General features: G+C 43.1%; 1 protein-coding gene across 1 annotated transcript in view; it reads right to left on the minus strand.

Annotated features, from left to right (window-relative positions):
• LOC147882646 (type 2 DNA topoisomerase 6 subunit B-like) overlaps nucleotides 1-22,778 on the minus strand; it is a 132,414-nt gene that overhangs the window by 40,066 nt on the left and 69,570 nt on the right. Inside the window, exon 9 of the mRNA XM_087400977.1 lies at nucleotides 7,201-7,221. Coding sequence (XP_087257103.1) covers nucleotides 7,201-7,221 — 21 coding nt within the window. The remainder of the gene's footprint in view (nucleotides 1-7,200; nucleotides 7,222-22,778) is intronic.

A 22,778-nucleotide genomic window follows, 5' to 3' on the forward strand; every position in this document is an offset into this window, starting at 1 on the left:
ATGAACTATCTACATAAACGCATACACAAGTCTATACAAAGAGCCAAGAATGTCATCCAATGAACATGACTCAACCAAGTGTCATCAAACGAACCAAAAGAGCCCAAGACGAGTCATGTCTCTCATAAAGAACCTAAGGCCCTGAAGGATCTCCAAGCGACTGAGTCCCAGGTCATATAGAAAGGAGAAAACATAAAGGTTCTCAATAATCTAACCCCCTTTCAGATGATCCTTGCTTGTTTAGACTCCCATAAAACATGTTGAATGGACTCCTTAGTAGAAAGGCAACAAATACATGTGGAATATGTCCCAAACATGGATCTCCACTAGTTCACTGCTATCCCTCAATGAATAGAAAGCCCAAAGAAAAGAGCGATTTTTTTGTACTTTGAGGGATTTTAAGAGTCTCTTCCAAAAGATTTCGGCAAATCAATAGAAATCTGAATTTTTTTCCAATAAGGAGTCGTGGTGGGCCTCTAACCTCTCAAGCTAAGCTGAAACTTCCTGGTATTACTAAACTTGTGCATCAAAAGGAGGGGAGGCTTTAATCCATTACCTCCCTAGGCTCACACTCCAAGTACTTTATGGGGACACCTCCATAAAGCCAAATCCTACATGAACCCAGAGCTTACATACCATCTTGAAGCCCAGAAACACTGCTGTATATAACCTACAACTTTGACAGACTGAAATGGAAAATGTATAAGTATATCTTCCGTAGACCTTGATAGCATGGACATCAAAGACCATGGCATCCCCATCTAATCCCTCAAATCCTATGACGTGAAGTGGGATCCCTGATCTCATTAAGCGCCCTATCCAAGTAGATTGAGAAAAAGGCCTATCACCGAAAAAAACCCAATCCAAGGGTATGGCTGCATCAATCTGCTAGATTCTCCCTACACTCCCTCTAAGGTGAATTACTAACTAGAGTAGCGATCATCAAGAAGGCCTTTGAAGACCTTCCAAGAACTCACAGAGGAAGTAGGACCTCTCTCCCATCTAGACATTTGCATATAGTGAGAAGTACCAAGTATCATCAAGTATATGTCATTCCACATGTTAGGCTGTCCATCAATGTCTTCCTGAGATGAAGGGAAAACTCTTCAAAGAGTATCCCCAAAGTTGGACCAATCTTTCAGGATAGCCGGCATAAGAGGAGAGGAGGGAGCCCTAAGATGTTGAGGTCCTAAGATAGCCATAAGAGGGGAGGAGGGAGCCCTAAGATGCTGAGGTACTATCCATCCAATCTCCATTCGAAAGGATACCACGACTTTATGCATTCTAATGAAAACACCCTTCCAAGGTTCTTGTCCAAGCAAGAGTCCTCTGACCACCATCTTGCATAATAAAGCTTTGCTATGCAAGTCTCTATCTATTATATTGAGGGTCTCCTTCCCACATGGGTTAGATCAAAGTCTCCCAAGCCACCGTAGCTCTAGTGTGTGTTGAACCATCTAGACCACTCCAAAGAAAATTCCCAATCAGCCTTTTGAGGTGAGGCGAGAGATGCCGTTCCTAAAATGGCACCAACACTAGCAAACAAGCCATGCCATGACCAACAGTACTTGGTTGACCATTGACCACCAAGGAAGAAAGGTCAAGTTTGACTAAGCTCCAAAAAGGTGTTTCCTCTTGAAACTCTCCAACATCAACAGTAGGATAGCAAACCTTTGGCCACTGTACATAGCCCAATGTGAAGCCTCCCAAAATAAAAATACACTATCAAAGATGCTTCGTCCATTAACAAAGCCCATCTGTGTATCATGGATAAGGTCTGGCAAGATGGGCTACAAACACATACTGATAGCTTTAGCCAAAATTTTATAAAATAAGCCCAAGAGAGTAATTGGCCTCCATTGAGAAATTAAATTTATGCACCTCCTTTTGGGATAAGATGAATGATACCCTCTGTGAAGGAATCATACATATAACCATAGTTCCAAATGCCATGTAGGGCTGAGGTAACATGGTCCCCAATCATGCCCCAAAAAGTGATAAAAATAGAACAACCCATTTGGCCTCGGTAGCTTGCCCTTGGGGAGGGCAAGTCTTATCGTTTCACCAATGCTAGAATACTTTGCCAAACTCTACATCTGGCATCATCTTTGGTAGGTGTGTCAAGATCTGTGGAAGTAGGGATGCATAAAAACATGTAGCTATGCATAAGACACCTTAAGATGCCTTAAGATCTGTCTATAGCATCTTGTTTGACTCAACAAGCTAAGAAACACTTTATCTACCATGGCTCAGGCCATGTGTAGAGAAAAAATGCTTATTGCCCTCCCCCCATCTATATTTAAAAGGACTCCCAACAAGCATGAGAGGCATACTCTGCTCTCTCATCTAGCAAAATATGCCAATGAGCCCTTGCTATTGTGTTGCAGATTGAGCTCTTGAATGCAAGTATCTGTAGGCCATTTTTGCTCTTCCCTCTGCAAGGTTGCTCACTGTTGTCTGAGGCCGATCTCCTATCTCAGAATCTCATCTCTTTTAGTACTAGTGACAACATGATAAAAGTCACTAATACCCCAACTGAAGGAGATTCCACTCCACCCTGCAAATGAGGACACACAAATCTATAACACATGCTCCGTGAGGTCTTCCTCTGCATATAATGCATTTGGAATGGCGATACTAGCAAAACGGCGTCTCGAATCTCTGAAATCGGACACAGTCCTCTCTGTTGTTAAGGCACAAGTTGAGAAGACCAACCTTACATCCCCCAATCAACAAAATGATACACTGTGCTCTGAAGGGTATAATGATACCATGTCGGACCATGAGGAAAAGAAAGGAATCTGACACTGAAATGCATGTTTCTCTCTTGGTACTCAAAGAAGAAGACCAAAAAATATGACCTAAGAGTAGTTTACCTAAATTTGGGCAATCTCTAGCATCCACTTTGTGTTTGTGAATAAAAAGAATATCAATGGGTCTCCCAGTAATGCCGCGATGAGGCTGATTCCTAATCAGCTTTCTACCGGCCGAATGAGACACACCACCAAGGCCCTGTATGTTCCATCTAGCAATCCTCATCGACGAGATAAAGTAGAGTGGAACACCTTCTCTATCTAGTGGTAGAAACAAGACCCTCTTGAGTAGAAGATCTCACGGAATGATGTAGAGAAAAATCCACAGGGGAAACAGCCCCAACATACGTGGAGGATGATGCCCTGTTGATAGGAATACCAATAACTGTGTCACCAGAAGTAGAGAATACAAACTCCATCTCTCCAAGATGTGCAAGGGAATAGGAGTTCCTACAAGCCAATAGTGGCGCCGGAGTGCCTAAAATCCCTATCTGTAAGGATAAGGAAGAGATAGGAACCGCACCCTCGATCAATGCGGGGAGACTGATGAGGGGAGACTGAAGAGCTGAATTAGAAGCGGGCTGCTTGGACAAAGGACTAGGTCCTGGGAGAGGATCTGAAGGAGTAGAATCAACGGCCTCATCCAACAAAGCTCAGCCTGAGGCATCGTGTGCTACGACTTGAACAAGCTCATGGACATCACCAACTAGGATATCACTAGCACTCCTGATCTACAGGTGGAGGAGCAGCAACAACTCTAACTGCAACCCATCAGAAGGCGGCCAGTTCAAGTTGAGCTGCTGGTTCAGCAAGTGTGGGAGGCTCTGATTGATTCAGATGTCAGTGTCCAAAAGCAGGAGTCATCAACTAAGAAAGCAAGTGACGCACCATAGCAGCTCAAGGCTGATTACCCTACAGAAATTCCAGCATCGTCTTTCCTTTAGGTGGCAAAATGTGAACATGAATATTTAAAATATTCAAACCCCCATGCATATTTGGCGAGCAGAGATGCTCCTAGAAAGTAATATAATGCTTTTACAGCCATGCTTTGAGCATCGGAAAGTCTCCATGAGGATGGACATAAAAGATGCAATATCCCTTTTTCCAAACATGATAAGAAGCAAGAAGAACTGTATGTAGGCAACGAAATTTGATTGAACGATGCGGTACGAACATGCAATGGCCAAGTGGCTAACTTCCAATATTCCATCTTCTTTCTAAGCTTTGCAAGTACCCAATTTGTTTGTTGGTGTGACGAGTAACCATCCAACCCAATGGATAACCTAGACGTTGGACAAGTTGGTTTCGCAACACTATTTCCCCAGGCCATAGAGAGTAGTGCCAGTCTTTAGCATGCAAAGGCAAAAGCTTTGACCTGTAAGCCAACATCCAATCCATACAAAGATAATGCACTCATGACTTGCAAAAGATCCCTCTCCGTATTTTTTGGGATAAGAAGGAATCATCTGCATAAGCTTGTGCAATCATGGTCTTTCTACCAAATATCTCTAGAACATGCAATGCATTAGTATCTGCAAGATAAGCCATATAGAGGAGCATCGGGTGAGTAGCTATGGCATAGAGTAGTGCACTGAGCGTGCATCCCTGTCGATGCAAGGTCCACTAATCCGAGATGTCCCCATACAAAACACAGGCAGCTTTACTGTCAGAGTACAAACCAATACATAATATGCTGCATTTTATCCCCAAATCCCAAACATTGCATAAAATCCCATTGAACAGTATCAAATACTTTAGTGATGTCTATTTGCAGTAGGAGCACATCTTGCTGTGTGTACTTTGTCCCAATATAAGCATTGGCAATATTGTTCGTAATATGTCAACGAGGTATGAAGCCATATTGGGTAGGATGCAGACCATCGTGTAGAAAACATTTTTATCATATCAACCACCATTTTAGCAACCAACTTATATATGTTTGGCATAATTTCTACCGTCATATATGTAATCATCAAGCATTCCACATTCCATTTTCTACATATCCTTGAGCAATTGGACTGTGCAGAGGACGACACGAGAGCAATATGAGGAATAATGAGGGAGCCTAGCCTATGAGATAGGAGGTCCAAGGAAGCAACTCAAATGATGGCTTGAGGGCATCCCAATATGCAAGGAAAAATTCCACAATAAGACCATCCCAACCCAGTGATTTACCACATGATTTAATGCATTAGAGAGCTCCCTCTCTTCAAAAGGTGCATCAAGCTGCATAGCTTGGACAAGAGTGATGATAGGAGAGACATGCTGTAAAAGCTTATGTTGTGCTAATAAAACCTCCTGTGAGTGAGATTCCAAATTCCCAAACTGTTGCGCAAAATAAGTGACACAAGCCCAAGGAAGGTGCATCTGGGAGGTAGTCCAACAACCATTAGCCGTCAAAATCAGGGAAATATTTTGAGCCTACCTCTTATGATGTAGGCTTTTAAAGAATTCCTTAGAAGAGACACCTTTATCCAAGAGAGACATTTTCTTGGCTCTAGTTTCCCATTTGACAAATTTTCTATGATCATTGCTCTGTAATATATGTTTGGCTTGATATAAGCATGTGAGCTCAGGCTGAGTTATATCCCTGAAATGGCTAAGTTCTGTCAGATTTTGACAGTCGAATTTAGAATCAGTATTTGCTTTTCGTAAGTCATGCAAATAACTCTTGCCATACTCCCACATAACAGCCTGCATGCAAGATGCAAAAGCATTCTAGTCATAATCAAGATCAATCGGACTTTGTTCCCAAAGAGGGGCTATGGCATTATACATGATTTATTTATATGCATCATGCTCTAAATAGCTGTCATTAACTACGAGGATTCTTTTATTTGGCAACCTGTCATGTGACATCTCATGAAAGGATAACCTCAGCCATAATGGGGCATGATCAGAATGCGGAAATGCATAATCTACCCATATTTCACAAGTAAGAGATCATATTTGTGTGCATTTACCATGTACAAATGATCCAAGCTTGCCCGATAAGAGGAATGGGCATTATGTTGTAACGTATATCCAACAAGCATAGACTGTAATTCATTCCAAAGGTCTACCAAGCTAAGCTGAGAGATAAATTGAGACCAATGATGACGTTCAAGTGCCAACGTGTGTGTGTTACCAGATACAATCAAAGATTTCACCCAAGTGTGTTACCAGATGTGTTATCCCCTTGCTGGGGTGCATTATTGAAATCCCCACAAATAAATGCATGTTGCCTCTAGGGATACCCGTTTTATGCTCTATGATGAGAAGATTCAGGTGCATAATCGAATAAAATTCAAGAACTTCACCTTGAATAAGACATTGCATAGTCATCCACCTGCCCTCCTTATCAGTTAATGCCACTAGAGGTTGAAGAGTATGTTTCACAAGAAAAACAACACCAGAAAAAGAGTGCTCTCCCACGTAAAAGATGTCATAACCAGCAATATATCCTGTCTTGCCTGCATACATATGTTGATTATGCTCTTGTAGAGCTACTATGTTAGGCTGCAGTGCCCACACAAGCTTCCATTTACGGGTGTCAAATAAACCTGTACATTGAAAGTCAGGCATTTTATTTGTTCAAGAATATTTACAAAAAATTTATGAAGTACAGTTATGTACGGCTGATAATCTCACAATAAAATAGATAAAGTCTGCATGTCCACCTCAGGATCCGGGCCTCTTCCCTGAGGTGACACAATAGCCTGATGGGAGGATAGAAAACTAGCAACTTCTTCTTCAGGGAAAAGAGTACGACTTGTTGTGACAGCAGACCATATGATACTAATGCCTGAATTTTCTTGAGGAGTATGACCATTGGAAGATGTACCATTCCATGTCCTAGGAGGTAAAGATCTCCTAACTGTCGAGACAAATTTCCTTGGTGTCTGCCAAGGTTCCGTGGAAAATTTTCCCCCGTGGCTCATACACACACACACACATACAACTAATCTAGCATTATTTAGTAGTTTGTATTAATCCATATGCACACACTAGCATATGATTTACATAGATGTACAACATATCAATAAGCATTGTTTTGTAACAAACATGGCGAGGTGGAATATGGACCACGCTGCATATTTGATTATCGGCAAAAAAAACAATTACATTGTCGGGTGTCTGAAACTTCCTAATCACCTAGAACACACTTCAACTTTCACTTTTGAGCACTATTGCACTGGTACCTAACAATACGTAGCCTACCTAGATACAAACTCAATTCCCAAAAGAACAATTAACTTAACTTTATAAATCAAGAATGCAAAGTTTCAAGTCTATTGATATAGATTTTATCTTTAAAATATTTTAACTGGCCAAAAAATGCACGGTTTCTTGAGATCATAAATCAAATCCTATTACCCTACAAGGCCAAAAATCAATAAGAACTCACCTTTAACATTAGAATCGCCATCTGCAAATTAGAATATTTTTTGATAAGTGAGTACATTTTAGTATCAGAAAGGCAACAACCCATGATGCTTATGACAAGAGAATACTCATAAACACCTAACTAAAACTGGTTCTATCTATGGTGATGAAAACCAGAAGAGAGACACAACGTGCATGGACATATACAAGCATGTACATAAAAACACATAGAAACAGACGTGTGTGTGTGTGTGTGTGTGTGTATCATGGATTTACCACCAAAAAAAAAAGTGTGTGTGTGTGTGTGTGTGTGTGGTGTCCGGCAATCCTGCATCAGCTCCCACCCACAGCCATTGCTCCAGAAAATACTTCCCCCCCCACTTATGGCCCGGGGCCTAAGGCTATGCCAACCAAGCTGGGTGATGTGGCATCTAAATCAGTCCCTCCCAAAGAAAATGTGGTTCAGGTTTCAGCCAAGCAAAAAGATAAAGGAAAAGGCAAAATTTCAGAATCTCATGCCTCCTCCCAGGGTGCCTGGCAGCAACCCAAAAAGGTATTTGCGCTCAAACCACGACCGTTACAATCTCGCCATTGGGATGCCTCAACTTCCACCCCTGGTCAGACCTCTACCCCAGCTGATAGCCTTGCTTCTCAACTGTGGGTTGATGTGCTAAAGAGGGGCATCCCTGTATGTGACAATGATGAGGATTATAGAGCCAATGATCCAGGAGGCCAGGTGGATGTTGACGTCATGGCTGAGGCCTGACAGCTTATACCTTTACTATGCTTTTTGGTTTGACTGTACATATCTTCTATGTCTACTTCAATTACTTGCATTACATACAATGTTCAAGGTCTTTGCAATGTCAATAAGTGGATACTTTTCTGGCACTATGTACATAGAATGCACCCCGATGTAATTTCTTTACAGGAACACAACCAACACTTCTTGGCTGGCCAGCAAGGTCACTATGCTGGTTATGACATCTTTTATGCTGGTACAATGCACTTTTCGGGGGTCTGCATGTTGGTGAAACATGATATGCAGCCCATGGTTGCTTACAATGACCCCCAGGGTCGATGGATGGTGATCAAATGCACTTGTCATGCTGATCTCTATGAAACAGCATCTGTCTATGCCTCTCAAACTTCTGCGACAAGAGCTCGAATGTGGGCCTCCCTCAAACAATATCCATGGCTGTCCAATGCCTTTTTGTGTGGAGACTTTAATAACTCGCCTGCCATTCAAGACAATACCACTCATCGTTCTCATATGATCCCCACTGAGCTTCAACATTGGGAAGATATGCTTTCTTTCTTGCATGTAGAAGATTTATGGCTCTCAACAAGGGATAGAGATATGGGTTATACATACCATCACAATGCCCTTACTCATTACTGGGCTCGACTTGACAGATGGTATTTGTTGCATGCTCAGCAGTATGCCACTTTTACATGTGCATTATGGGTTGATCATTCCCTCTTGCTATCTGATCACTTCCCAGTATGCTTGACATTATCTATGGCATGTTTGACAGATGATATGCCTTTTTTTGGTCGTCGCCTACTTCATGTTAATAGTGCTTATCTGCTTCATCAACAATTTCAAAACATGGTGAAAGTGGCTGTCCGCCCCCTCCTCTCACATGCTCAGGAGGACATGGATTTTGCTTGGATCAGTCTTGCTCATCGCTTGCACGCTATTATTCAAGACTATGGACGGAGTTACATGGGAGACCTCAGGCTCAAGCTGAAATGGGCTCAATCTCACAAGCAACAAATGGATGTAATCAGCTCTTATAGGCAGCTCACCTCCTCTGAACAGGATTCTTGTGCTTATGCGGCTCACATCATCCATCAAAATGATCTTCGCAAATTAAAGAAGTGGCAAATCCGAGCCCACATGAAACCCCTTTTGGACAAGGGCTGCTCCTCCAAAGCCTTCTTTAAAAGCCTACATGCGGACAGGCGAAAGGAGGATATTTGCAGGATCAGGAAAGATGATGGCACCTGGACTACCTCCAAATCAGAATTGGAATTGCAATGTTCCAGTCACTTCCAGCATCTCTTTTCTCCTCAGATTGATCATTCCGTGCAAGTGAATGCAGCTAGGTCTCAATTTCTTACGCATGTTCAGCCCGTATTGTCTCGGGAACAGGCTCATGCATTAGAGCAGCCCTTTAAGCTTAATGAACCGGATGATGCTTTGAGTCATTTACGTAAAGGCAGCTCTCCTGATTGGGATGGATTGACTGTTGAAATTTTCCGTGCATTTTGGGGTGATCTCAAACACACTCTTCTTCTTATGATCAATCATGCTTGGGCAGAACAATCTCTTCCTCCTTGGAAACATGGCCTTGTCAAATTGATCCCCAAAAAAAGGTTATCTGAGACAATGGCTGATTGGCGGCCCATATCTCTTATGCCAGTCATTTACAAACTCATTGCCAAAATGATTGTCCTCAGGGTTCGATTCATTTTGCATGCAGGACTTCATCCCAGGCAGTATGGGTTTGTTCCCAGAAGGCAAATTACTGACAATATCTCCAATGCTTTGCTTGCAATTGAGTATGCCAAATATTCCAAACAAGATGTTCTCATTCTGCAAGTAGACATTGCGAAAGCATTTGATACTGTCCATTGGGATTTTATCTCTCAGACTATGCATAAATTGGGATTTGGCCCTCGGCTGGTTCACATTATTTACTGGCTCTACTCTCATGCCACTGCGCAGTGTTTGCTTGCTGGTGGGTTGTCAAGAACCTGGACTATGACCCGCTCAGTGAGACAGGGTTGCCCCCTTAGTTCGCTACTGTATGCCATTGCTACCCACCCATTATTGTTGCATATGGACCATCTTGCAGATACAGGGCAGCTTCATGGCTTGCAAATTCCAGGGGCACAGCCATTTCTTGCACAGGCATATGCTGATGACTCATATTTCATGCCCAGGAATTCTCAAAGTGACCTCTCTCATTTGATGCATACTTTGAACAATTTTGGCATAGCTACTGGATTGCATATTAACTTTCAGAAATCAAATCTTCTAGCTTTGAAAGAAGCTGATTGGCATGCACTTCTCTAGCCAGGTCACATTATTTCTTCCCATACTATTGTGAGGCACTTAGGGTATCCCATTGGCTGGAATATTACCCCGCAACAACAGCTCAAATGGGTGCTTCAAAAGATCAACAAGAAGCTGGAATACTGGCATCTATCCACTTGGCCTCTACATGTTCGACTTCGGATAGTACAATCCATCATTATGGCATATGTGCAATTTTATTTGCCTCTTCTTTCCTGGTCTCATAAGCATTTGGCTTCCTATATGTCCCAGGCCATGGAGATATTTTGGAAAAGCAAATCTCACAAAAAGGCTTTGCGACTACTTCCAATGCAGTCTGTTTGTTCACCTAAGACTCATGGGGGGCTGAATATTCTCAATCTTCAGTTTCATATGTTGGCAAGAAAGAGCACTATGATTGCTGATTTTTTTCAGCAAAAACAGCCATGGGCCATCATGTTAGTAGCCATGTGTGGAAACATGACGTCCCATACATATGGGCACTGGATTACGGATCACTGGGAAGCAGTCATGACCACATTTCAAGGGAAAATTCCTGGTTGTCCTCTTTCTACTGCTTTCATTCATGATTGGAAGAGAATTCTCTCTTATGCTAAATGGACAGGTGCTTCTTCTCATCATGGCAATTCTTTTCGCTTGGAAAGCATCCATTGGAGCAAGGTGTTTGAATCGCCTCTCGCTTTACAGGCACCTATTAAAGCGTATAATCTTATGAAATTGGGCATAAGATTTGTTGGAGATGTTGTGGATCAACAAGGTTACATGCTTTCATTTCCACAAGCTTGCAGGACATTCCCTTTGGGTCTACATCATAGGTCCATTTGGAGAACACTTACAACTATGTTGCAGCCATTTGTTCCTGTTCCTCCACTGTTTGTACAGGACAGATTATTGGACTAGAATCTGATCTCTCCATCTCCTCCTATCTGTTCGCTTTCAATGCACAATCTGACCTCCTCGATGGTCTACAAATTTCTTCTTCCACCGCCATGGATTGATAAGCATGCCAACACTCTTTGGAATTCGGATAGGCCTTTATCCTGGTGGTAATCACGACTCAAGAAAATTTGGAAAGCCAAATTGCCATTGAAACAGAGGCTTTTCTTTTGGAGATGTATAGTGGGAGCTTTTTCCATTGGGGTGAAATTGGCAGCACGTCGCATTGCTTCCCCTTCCTGCCCCCGTTGCTCTCATCACCGTGAGACAGTTCCTCATCTATTATGGTTTTGCTCGCATTCCCGGATATTGATCACTCATGTCTCTCATTTGCTGCGGCTTCGGTTTCCCTCCATCAGACTCGGGAAACTCTTCTGGATGTTTGGATGCTTCTCATCTCAGATGTCTCCATTCCTCCTTTTCTTTCACTGGACTCGCTTTTGGGTACTATGGACCATTTGGACATAGAGATTGCATTCTAGGATGGGACAACAGTTTCCTCAGGCATATGCTTTCTTCAGAATGTCCCTCAAGCAATCTTTATATGATAGTTATGCTGCGAGGGACTTGGATGCTACTAGCCTTGAAGTGTTTTCTGACTGTTTTTGAGTTCTTCCATTAGGCTCTCTCTTGGAGTCTAATGTCATGTACATTGATCTCATGTTAATAATATAGTTACTGGTTTCACAAAAAAAAAAGTGTGTGTGAGAGAGAGAGAGAGAGAGAAAGAAAAGAAAGAAAGTCGTATTAACATCCTCGGGAGGCCTCATGGGCCTATGGGACAACATGCAAAATGTCAAAATGACTTACAACATCTGGATAGACCAGAGAGTCGAGGAGTGCTCATGGCATCTCAGCTCGAAATTATTGTACCATAACTACATTTTAAAAAAGTACTACTTTGAAATCGGTTTGAATAACGTCAGTTTAAGACTGAGAGTCTTTGGGTCTAGGTTTCAAATCTCGGATGAGTGCTTGCCCATCTCGATAGACTGCCCATTTGCCCTCTTTGTGTGCTTCCTTCATTTTGTTGAGTTTATTTGTCCTTTGCTTGAGCTAAGTCAGAGTGAGCTCTTCAGATATCCAGACTCTAGTACCCTTCAGCTTATTGGTTTGTCTGAGAATCTTGACTCTTGAAATCTTTTCTTTGAAATAAACATGTATTTGATTCCCTTTTCGGGTGATAAGACCAATGTAGTTCTCATCCCATTTGATTTGTGGTATTGCCTTCTTAAGTTGGCTATGCTTCTCTTCTTCAGTGTAACCACCTTCATCACCAAAACAATTAGTGCAATTGTCTTGCAATCCCCCAATGCGTAAGATCCTCTTGTTTCTTGCTCCCTGCTCTTGTACCTCTCCATAAACATCACATTTGTCAATCTTGTTATGCATTGTTTCTGTAATTTCCTATCCCATAGATTTGAGCTGAGTAGTGACAATTTCTTGTACCTTGATCACAAGCTGTGGCACAGGGGCTGCAATACTACATTGTTGTAATACTTCTTGGATTACCTCTTCTTTGCCATTGCTCTTCATTTCTGAGATTGCCTTCTCCAGAGAAACAATGCGAAGCTTTGCATCTCTAAGTTCTTGTTGTAGGAAGTAAATCTTCTCAAGTGGGTCTCCTTTGCTCTGAAATCTGTGGTATGCTAAGGCCATATCAGCGTAGGAAGGCTTCCTATTGGCTAGAGTCGAGGGGAATAGCTTTGTCTTGGGGAACTCCATAATGACATGTGCAATTATTCTGCCCTTCGATTAGCACTAACCCCCCAGGACTAGGCCAAGGGCTCACCCTAGCCTGGGGTCTGCTTTGACTATAGGTTTTCGCTGGCAGGTGACGGTGAAGCTACAAGGTGTAGAGGCTGGCGGCGGCGCTTCTAGCTGGTGGCGCTGGTGGTGCTAGTGGTGCTGCAAGCTAGGTAGTAGCATAGCTAGCAGCTGCTAGGCGGCGAACAGAGCACACTGTGGGCGACGAACTGAGCGAGCGACGGCCTGAAACGGGCTGGAGCTCCAAAAGCTGTCTATTAATGTCCACGGGAGATCAACAGGTCTATGGGACAGCAAAAAACCATCTAGTACATCTGCTTTAGGGAGGGCACATGGCAGCTCCCAGGGGGAGAGAGAGATTCTACTAGAATCTACATATTTATTAAAACTAAAGGAACACTAACACCAAGACAAGGAAACAAAAAAACACCAACACAAACACTAAGAAACAAAAGGGGAGATATATCAAAGCAAAACACTACCTAGGACCATATGATATCAAAAAACACTACCTAGAAAAATAGGGGGAGAGAGAGAGAGAGAGAGAGAGAGATTAAGGACCACGGAAACCAAAAGATCTATGAGACCAATAAGTAGTTTTCTACATCAAATCCCAAAAATTTGACTGCATGAAGCATCTCCATAGGAGTGCACGAACTATCTCCAAACTCATTATAAAATCACAACTATTTGTAATGCTAACATAATATGGCCATCATAACATCATTTTTAGACTAAGGGTTTTTAGGATTAGATGTGGATTCCCTGATAAATACTTTTCCTTCTTTGTAAACAGCCCATTTGCCCTTCTTCTTGGCTTCTTTAACTTTCTGAATTCCATGGCTTTTTGTTTACCCTGGTTTAGAGTGAGTCCATCTAAGATCTTTGTGCCTTTCAATTTATAATTTTGTCTAAGAGTCTGACCCTTATAAAGAAACATATATCTTTGTAATCCATACCACACTGGGTATCTTTTCTATGAGGCTATTGAACTCGTCTTCTATGTATCCCTCTTCATTGTACCATCCATCTGGTAGTCCCCCAATTCATATAGACAAAGTATTATTAAATCTTGATTTGCTGCTCCATCCTGTCTCCTCCTCTAAGGCCTTGGAGATGAATGCCATCTTCCGAGCTAATGCACCTTTCTTTACAACTTCCTTCCACTCTAGATTTTTCTCCTTTTCATCTATTATTTGTTGTGTGAACTCTGCATGTTTTTTCTGCATATTAGCTTGAATGTCAGCCATCTCCTTCATAAATGTCTCATTTACAACTATGTTTGTTTTCTTCTCCTCTTGTGCTTGGAGGTATTTGACCTGCTCTTTAATTGTATTCAGCTCTTCAGGAGAGAGAGAGAGAGAGAGAGAGAGAGAGAGATCTACATACTCAGAAGGCCTCTTGGCCTATGGGAAAAATTCAATCCAAAAGGGATAAACACCAACATAAATTATAGATAGAGGCTTTTTTTAGTACGTATAGCATCTCGAGATTATTATAGGATAGCTATGGTCTACTATAAGAGATAGTCAGCCTGCATTTTGCATCAGTTTAAAATTGAGAGTCTTTCAGTTTGGATTTGAAATCTCTTGTTAGTGCTTTTCCATCTCTGTAAACAGCCCATTATCCTTCCTTGTGAGTGTCCTTCACTTCGGTCAATTTTGTGGCTTTCATAATGAGCTGAGTTGGATCGAGTTCCTCCAAGATCCTATCTTGGTACCTCTCAGCTTATTGGTTTGCTTGAGAACCTTTCTTCTTGCCATCTTTTCATTAAGACTATTTTGGCTTGTGCCCCTTGCTGGATTAACACTATGTATCTTTTAAGTCCCACTCAATCTGGGGGTTTGCAGGTGGGATCCACACCTAAGACTAATGTTTGAGACCATGAAAAAAGGAGAGAAAATAGGTATCAATTTACACCATGGTGGCTCTGTGGAAGGATGCTAACTAATCATAACAATCTGCAAGAGGCTACAAAAGATCACTACTAAGGAGCCAGTGAATCATCTTTCCACCTATGTGTTGGGTCCTTTGCATGCTGTTTGGAGGACCAGGACCACTGGGCGATGGAGGATATCTAAATTATCTCGATGGAGAATGGATTTGGTGACGGGTCACATATGAAATCAGCGATAGGACACTATTGGTTGGTCAGCATTAGTAGCCTACCCATGCCATGCTATCCTCTCTTTGGGCACCAAGAAATAGCTCACCACCTAGGAAGTGCCACTATCATTTCTATTTGTCTGCTCTCCAAGTCAAAGAGCTCATGCGTGTGTCAATACCACGAGAATTTGGAGTGCAAGAAATTGATAGCATTGGAGAGACTCCAATCTATGAGGGAGGAGCCAAAACTAGAACAATAAACCTCGCCCTTGAAGGGGAGGGGGAGGAAGAGAAATTGGTATTCATTGGGAAACAACTCACACAAGAATATGAAACAAAGCTAAAAGCACTACTATTCTTTTGCTTTCATGGTGTTCATCTATCCATTATGTTACAACTGCATCCACCTTAGGTATTTCACATGTGGTATCAGAGCCTTTCTTGCAAACTTGTCCATCCCGGTTCTCTACGTAGTTTCTTTTCAGAGTCTCACTGATAGTGTCACATTCTCCTAGCGTCCTTTCAGTTTGCTTGCCAGCTACTAGGTGTAGTGATATGCTGCTACTACGCTAGGTTGTGTGCAGTAGGTCCCTTTCAGTTGGTCCATTGGCTACCCTACATAACATCTCTCTCACTTTAGTTGTTGAAGTACGTAATCCAATTCACTCCACAATATTGGTGGCCATCTGGGCAAGCATGCAAGGATCCTCCACAGAGTAGCTACAGCCAGGAGAGGTACTTTTTTCAGAGTTTGGAGAGGATCTCCTTTCTTCTCTGAGTCTTCTTCAAGGTTGAGGTGGCACTTTCAGCCTCCACCTTAGATTTTTGTTAGCTCTTTTTGAGCTGGTTTTTATTCTCATGCATGGCATGATGTACTCCCGCATTAGAGCTTGCTCTTGCGGTTTTCATTCATACTTAATGAAGTAATCTTTTTGGAAAAAAAATTTCACTCCACAATACCACTGGAATGAAGTGGCCGTCTCATTTTGAAGTAGCTGTCTCTTGTGTGTTATAACGTTGCTGCGACTGTTCTCTCTCATCTGATATCATTGTGTCATTACCTATATACGATATATAAGCATGTGCGACTGTTGCTCTGTCTCACCGAACATTTTCAGGCTATAAGCGGAGTCTATGCCTCTTATTTGCGGATATCAAAATACGTGACAGTCAACTAAAGCCAGCTATTTTTGTGACAGCTTACTGTTTTTGCTCAGTCATCACTAAGAGTTTCAGGCCTCATTGTTTGTGAATATCAAAGAACACGACATTCCACTAAAGCTAGCTATTGACACACTTTATTCATGAGTGGTAGCCTTTAAGTAGGATTGAGAATACAAAGGAATGACATCACATGTGATCTCGCAATAGAGCATCTAGATCCGACTTCTTATCAATCACCTTCCTTGATTCCCTCAACCTACTTAGGTGGTAACCAACTCCAGTCACACTAACTAGTCACTCCACAAACACACACACATGTTTATTCATATGACTCCTAGCCTCTAGACTCAAGACACTCTACCCCAAGTACATCAATTTTTCCAACACATATCTGGCATCACCTAATGGCACCACCACCTTCGTCACAAACACACTCTGAACTTAAGCTCTCTAGGTACCGGCATCCTCCAACTGTCCCACTTCATGATAGGTGAAGAACCTGAAGTCTTCCAGGCACCAAGCTCTCAAGGTCTATTTCAAACTTTCGTCAGTCTGGCTAGGTGTGCAACCAAACAACATACCCCAGATATCATATCCCAGGCACAACTCCAATTTACCTAGACCATCAAGCTCCAACTGTGGTTATGTATCGTTGTCCCCCTCTAAGTCACAGCCGCCGTTGGACCCTGAGTCCTCAAGTCTTGTAGAAAGAATCCCCCTCTGCTTCAGCAACACCAGCCAAGCACCCAGATGATTCTAGGCACTAATTGTTGTCCATCACCTTCACAAAGGATCTTGACTCCTCTTACAATCCTCAATGTCTAACATGCTCCAACTGTCCCAGTTCATGATAAGTGAATAGCCTGAAGTCTTTTAGGCACCAAGCTCTCAAGGTCTGTTTCAACCTTTCGTCAGTCTGGCTAGGTGTGCAACCAAACAACATACCCGAGATATCATATCCTAGGCACAACAACTCCAGTTTACCTAGGCTGTCAAGCTCTAACTGTGGTTCTGTATTGTTGTCTCCCTCTAAGTCAGCCACAATTGGACCCTGGGTCCTCAAGTCCTGTAGAAAGAATCCCCCTCTGCTTCAACAACACCAACCAAGCACCCAGATGATTCCAGGCACTCATCATTGTCCATCACCATCACAAAGGATCCTAACTCCTGTTCTAACAAATCCTCAATAGCTAGCATCCTAACAGTAATACCAGGGTCCATGTACCTAATCTCAGTAGCACATGGAGTGAGCACCAAGAGAAGTTCTCCTACCGCCACCTGAGCTGACTCCTCTAACTCTGAGCTAGCACCCTTCTTCTTCTGATCAGCCTTCTTTTTGCAACCTTTCACAAAATGTCTTGGCTCATCGCTATAGAAGCACTTCTTCTCTTTCTTTCTCTTCTTCTTGTTGTCTTCATCTGAAGAGTCCGCTCCTTCGTCAGATTTGGGTTGCCTTTGCCAGACTTACCCTTGCCCTTGCCTTTGCTCTTATCTTGAGCTATCAGGGCCTTGTTATCCCTGTTCGTCCCATCATACTTCTTTTCCCAAGCTTCTTGTTGCAGTAGTAATGGAACTCGTTCCTCAAAAGTTACCGGTGTCGCCCTATGCCCTGCAGTCATCGTAATCACAAAAGTACTATAGCTTTGAGGAAGCATTCCCAGCAACAGCCTCGTCGTCCTGGTCGAGATCATCCTTTGACCAACTTGAAGACACATGGTGGAGAGGGAGAGAGAGAGAGAGAGAGAGAGAGAGGCTAGGTAGAGAGATAGTGATACTTAAAGAGAGACAATATAAAATAGAAATGAAATAGAAAGAGCAATAGAAATGAAATAGAAAGAGCAATAAACAAAATGAAAGTACTCACATGTAGAACAAAGAGCTTGTAGGCTTGATACTTGATTGATTTGACACTAGACAAGTACAACTCTTATATAGAGCACACACACACATATGAACACCAATGCATATGGGATAACTTCCAATGTGACATGTGGCATCCATAGGACACACTAGACTAGAACTCACACTAGGACTCACTAGAACACACCAAACTGACTCAACTTGGTTTCATATTCTAACACCCCCCCATGAAGGCTAGGTGAGGGACTACTGGAATGAAACCAAGGATAGAACATGACAATGACGGTATCTACTGCTCTATGTAATGTCTAAACTAGACATGGCTCTCATGCTAACTCAGAGGCTGAAGTCTAAGCATGGTTTAGAGATCGGACTGAGCACTCACATGGCTTTACGTCAAAAACATGACTCAGACTCATGTCTCAACATGGATGCATGACCAACTCAGCAGTCTAGAAAAGCAATGCACCGACATCTTGGAACTCATATGCCAAGCCTGATAAGTAGACCCTATCAATGCCAATACATGGCTCGCACAGTACATCCCTCTCTTGACTCCAGGGATTAACTAGGAGCATGGAGCCACACACCATAAATATAAAAGAAATACATCATTTTAGGAGGACTATCCAAGGCAGAGGACCTTTATTGACTCAACACACATAATTTACTTGCATTCATTTTGGGGGACATCCCAGGGCAGAGTATTCAAATATTACTAACCATTATCTATTACTTCAGATAGATCATACAAAACAATAGCTATAGCTCGTCGGTTGGGTCCAATAGATGTGGCGTAAAGATTTTTGAACGTTGCTTTGATTTCCGTGATTGAACCAGTGAGGTCAAAGTGATGAAGTAATGTGTTATCCAACCTCATACCGATACAAGCCAATCCTTTCTCCCTAGATGATGTGACTTCTCCACGAGGACAAGGCTCCATGGTGGTATCAAATCGATCTGAGGTAGTGACGCGGTGGACTAGTAGCTCCACATGTAGAAATCCCACGGGCAGAAGTGGCTGATGGAGCATCAAATCGGGGCCACCAATCGAGGTAGTAGGCAGCTGGAAATGGTAGCTTCAATTGAGGGCAAAGGGCAGTTGCAAATGACGCAGTAGATGGGCATTCCGTACAGGAATTAGCAACAGGTTTGGGTGCACATCCCGAGGGTAGGAGTGTGAGCAGCAGTCCCGAGGATAGCAGCTCCAAGGCAGATGGACAGGCAGATGTACGGGTCTAGCGGGCAGGCTGTACAGGCAGATAGGCAGGCTTGTACGGCATGGGACTACACGGAAACAGTCTGAACTGTTCCGTACAATCCATACAGACTGTACGGCCTTTTCGACCTGTTTGCAGGTCGATGGAGGAGCTGAAGGCGAGGCTACTAAGGTGGTTGATGGCGAGGCATTTCAAGTTGAAGAAGGGGTAGCTGATGGCGAGGTAGATCACCTCCAATAGCTCCGAAGGTGAGGCTAAGGTAGGAGAAGAGAACAAGATGGGGAGAAAGGAGTGGAAGGGAGCTCAATCATGGAGGAGAGAATGGCTTTGATTTACGGGCTTCCCTCATCCTCTAGATTGAGCATGGAGAAGGGAAAGGTAGGAAAGGAAGCTCTGATACCACATGAAGGCACATGGTGGAGAGGGAGAGAGAGAGAGAGTAGGCTAGGGAGAGAGATAGTGATACTCAAAGAGAGACATAATGAAATGGAAATGAAATAGAAAGAGCAATGAACAAAATGAAAGTACTCACATGTAGACCAAAGAGCTTGTAGGTTTGATACTTGATTGATTTGACACTAGACAAGTACAGCTCTTATATAGAGCACATACACACACATATGAACACCAATGCATATGGGATAACTCCCAATGTGACACGTGTTGGAACCAAGGCACTACAGCTAGCAGCTAGGCTAAACTAAGACAAATCTATGGAGGCACAAAGACAAAAAAGACATGATGAAGAAGCTAAACTACTCAGTCATAGACTCAAGCTCAATTAGGTTACAAGATGGAAGCTTGTACTCATAGAGAGGCTTGAGAGCTTGCTGGATACTTTATTCATGATAGAAACCTCACTTATTTAGAAGTGAAGTACAAGAGATACAAAGATAGCTTACAATATGGGATAATATGAGAGTGCCAGATGGCAACACCCTCAACACTTTACAATACTAGTGCAACTAGATGCACACATAATAGAGGCAGTACCTTGATATTCCCAACAAACCCCCCCTCAAGGGAATGCCTCATACTATGTCAACGATAAATCATAGGCTCATGGTTTCTCATGCCAGAGTGTCTAGACAAGGATAAATCCAAGGCTCTAGTTTCCCATACAGTTATGGGCGTCCCTTGGGTAGAGACAAAATGTGGGATATACCAGGACTAACTCAAAAAACATCATAGATATCTCTGAGAGGTTGACACTGACAAGAAATTAAGATACCTTTGCATACTCATAATGGTTGCAAAAGGTTTACAGAGTCCTTTTTGGAAACATGATCCGGGCAGGGTACCCTAGAAACAGAATGTAGAAACTAGAAGACATAATCCTTGTCTTCCACCAAAAGTGCTTGTGCTTTGGGCACCTCCTCTACCATATTTGCTGAAAAAGATTGATTTTTGTTGGAGAAACAATTCCTTTAAAAGTGACCGTTCTTTCCACCATAGATTTCACATGGTTTGATGCGAAAACAATCTTTTTCATCATAATTGTTTTTGCCACAATGTTTGCAAACCTTAAAAGTAATTCTTTTGAACTTGGTTGCCAGAGCGAGTTTGCTCTTATTATAGGTCCTTTTGTCCTTCTTCCTTTCCTCTTCCCCTGCAGTGCACTGATGATGCCCTCAAATTTTGGATCAGGGCCATATTTCAGAGTGGTGACTAAATTGTCATATTCTTCAGGCATGCTTTTGAGAAGTACAGCCATAGCAGTAGAGGTCTAGGCTCTGCGCCTAAGGTGAGGCTGTGCACAACCAACTTGGCCAAGAGGGCTCTGCTCTACATCTCCGGATCAATGATACCCAAGCCTCCTAGTGCCTGCGGCATGATCACCGTCTGCCAAGCGACCCCGGCTCTGGTATTCCTTGTGCTGTCCGATCCTGCCCAAAGGAAATTCCGAACCAAACTTCAGAGCTGCCCAATGCACCCTCTATGAAAGCACCAGCAGGAGGTGATATACCAGGCCGTGGCAAGAAGGACCTGATTTGCCACAAGGGCATGGCCCGCTAGGGAGAGTTTGACCGAGCTCCAATAGAGAAGCTTGCGTCGAGCACTCTCGAGGACTGGGGCGATCTGCTACTCTGTTGTAATGTCAATACCCACCTGGCATCCGAGGTCTCTCATTGTTTGGCCCCGCGGTATCCAATAGAAGCCAAAGTCACTTCCGCGGCCGTGCAGACATAGGATTCGTCTAGAGCACTCCTCCCTTGGATAGGGGGAAGGGGATGGTTTACACTATTGATCATCTTCCCTCAGAAAGGATCCTTCGCACTCTGGTCTCTGGCCTGATTCACAGGAACTCATTTTTCAGCTTTGGCAGATGCTTCAAATTTTCCAAATGAGGAGTTTGTGCCCTCTACTTTTGGTGAGCCAATGATTGGATTTCCTATTGATAGGGCGTCACGTGGCAGGGTTCTTTCCCTTGTTGATTTTCTACCACTTGGTTCCATTCCTCGCTCCTTTAGCAGGAGGTCTTCCCCTGTTGAGGGGTTTGTTTCTACCACTAGGTCGGGTAAGGTGTTCCACTCTACATCCTCTCGTCGATGAGGATTGTTAGTTGGAACATACAGGGCCTAGGTGGCATCCCACATCGCCACCGCAAACAGCATCCAGGTGTTACTAGAGGTTCCATTGATATCTTATTTATTCAGGAGCACAAACTGAATTCTAGAGATTGTGCCAAGTCAGGCAAGTTGCTTTCTGGTCAAACATTTAGTCGCCTGCCTTGGACACTAGGGAAGGCACTTCTATTTCAGTTTCACAATCGGTTCTCTCCTTACTTTTTGGACACGGAGTCATTATCCCATCTAGGGCTTAGAGGATTATTCCCCTCATTGGAGGGTGTAAGGTTGGTTTCCTTAACATGTATGCCTCCAACATTAGAGGGGAACGTGTCATTATGTGGAAGGATTTGCTCTCCAGGACCCCCATTGCGGATTCATGGGTGATTGGAGGTGACTTTAACATGGTTGAGTTACCCTCAGACAAAAAAGGGGGTAGAGAAGGAGGACTTCACTCTTTGGAGAGAGCAGCTTGGGATGCCTTCCTTTTTCACTACTATGGCAGAGATACTTGGATGGACGATGCCTTTCTTATTTAGCCACAGTCCCTCCTATTCTCTTGGTCGAACAAGAGGCAACAGATGCCTATTCATGCACGCATTGATAGATTCTATGTAGATGACTTGGCACTAGACAAAGGTGGATCAGTATGCATTGCTGCTGGGGTTTCCACTTCAGACCACTTTCCTATTGCTGGCTATCTCAGAGCCTCACTTGAGAGGCCGGTATGCCAGCATCAGGATTCTAGATGCCTTGTACACAGAGGAGGACCTTGCAGAGGCAGCCCTATAGATATGGGTTTCTCATGTCTAGGGTGGGCAGCCATCTCCATCACATGTAGCTGCTGCCCTTTCTGGTATTACTGACTTCTACCACTTAGTTGCTTGTACCAGGA

This window comes from Dipteris shenzhenensis, chromosome 29 (genome assembly GCF_047967505.1).
Source record: "Dipteris shenzhenensis isolate YYH24624 ecotype China chromosome 29, Dip_SZ_1.0, whole genome shotgun sequence".
In the NCBI taxonomy this organism is placed as follows: Eukaryota; Viridiplantae; Streptophyta; class Polypodiopsida; order Gleicheniales; family Dipteridaceae; genus Dipteris; species Dipteris shenzhenensis.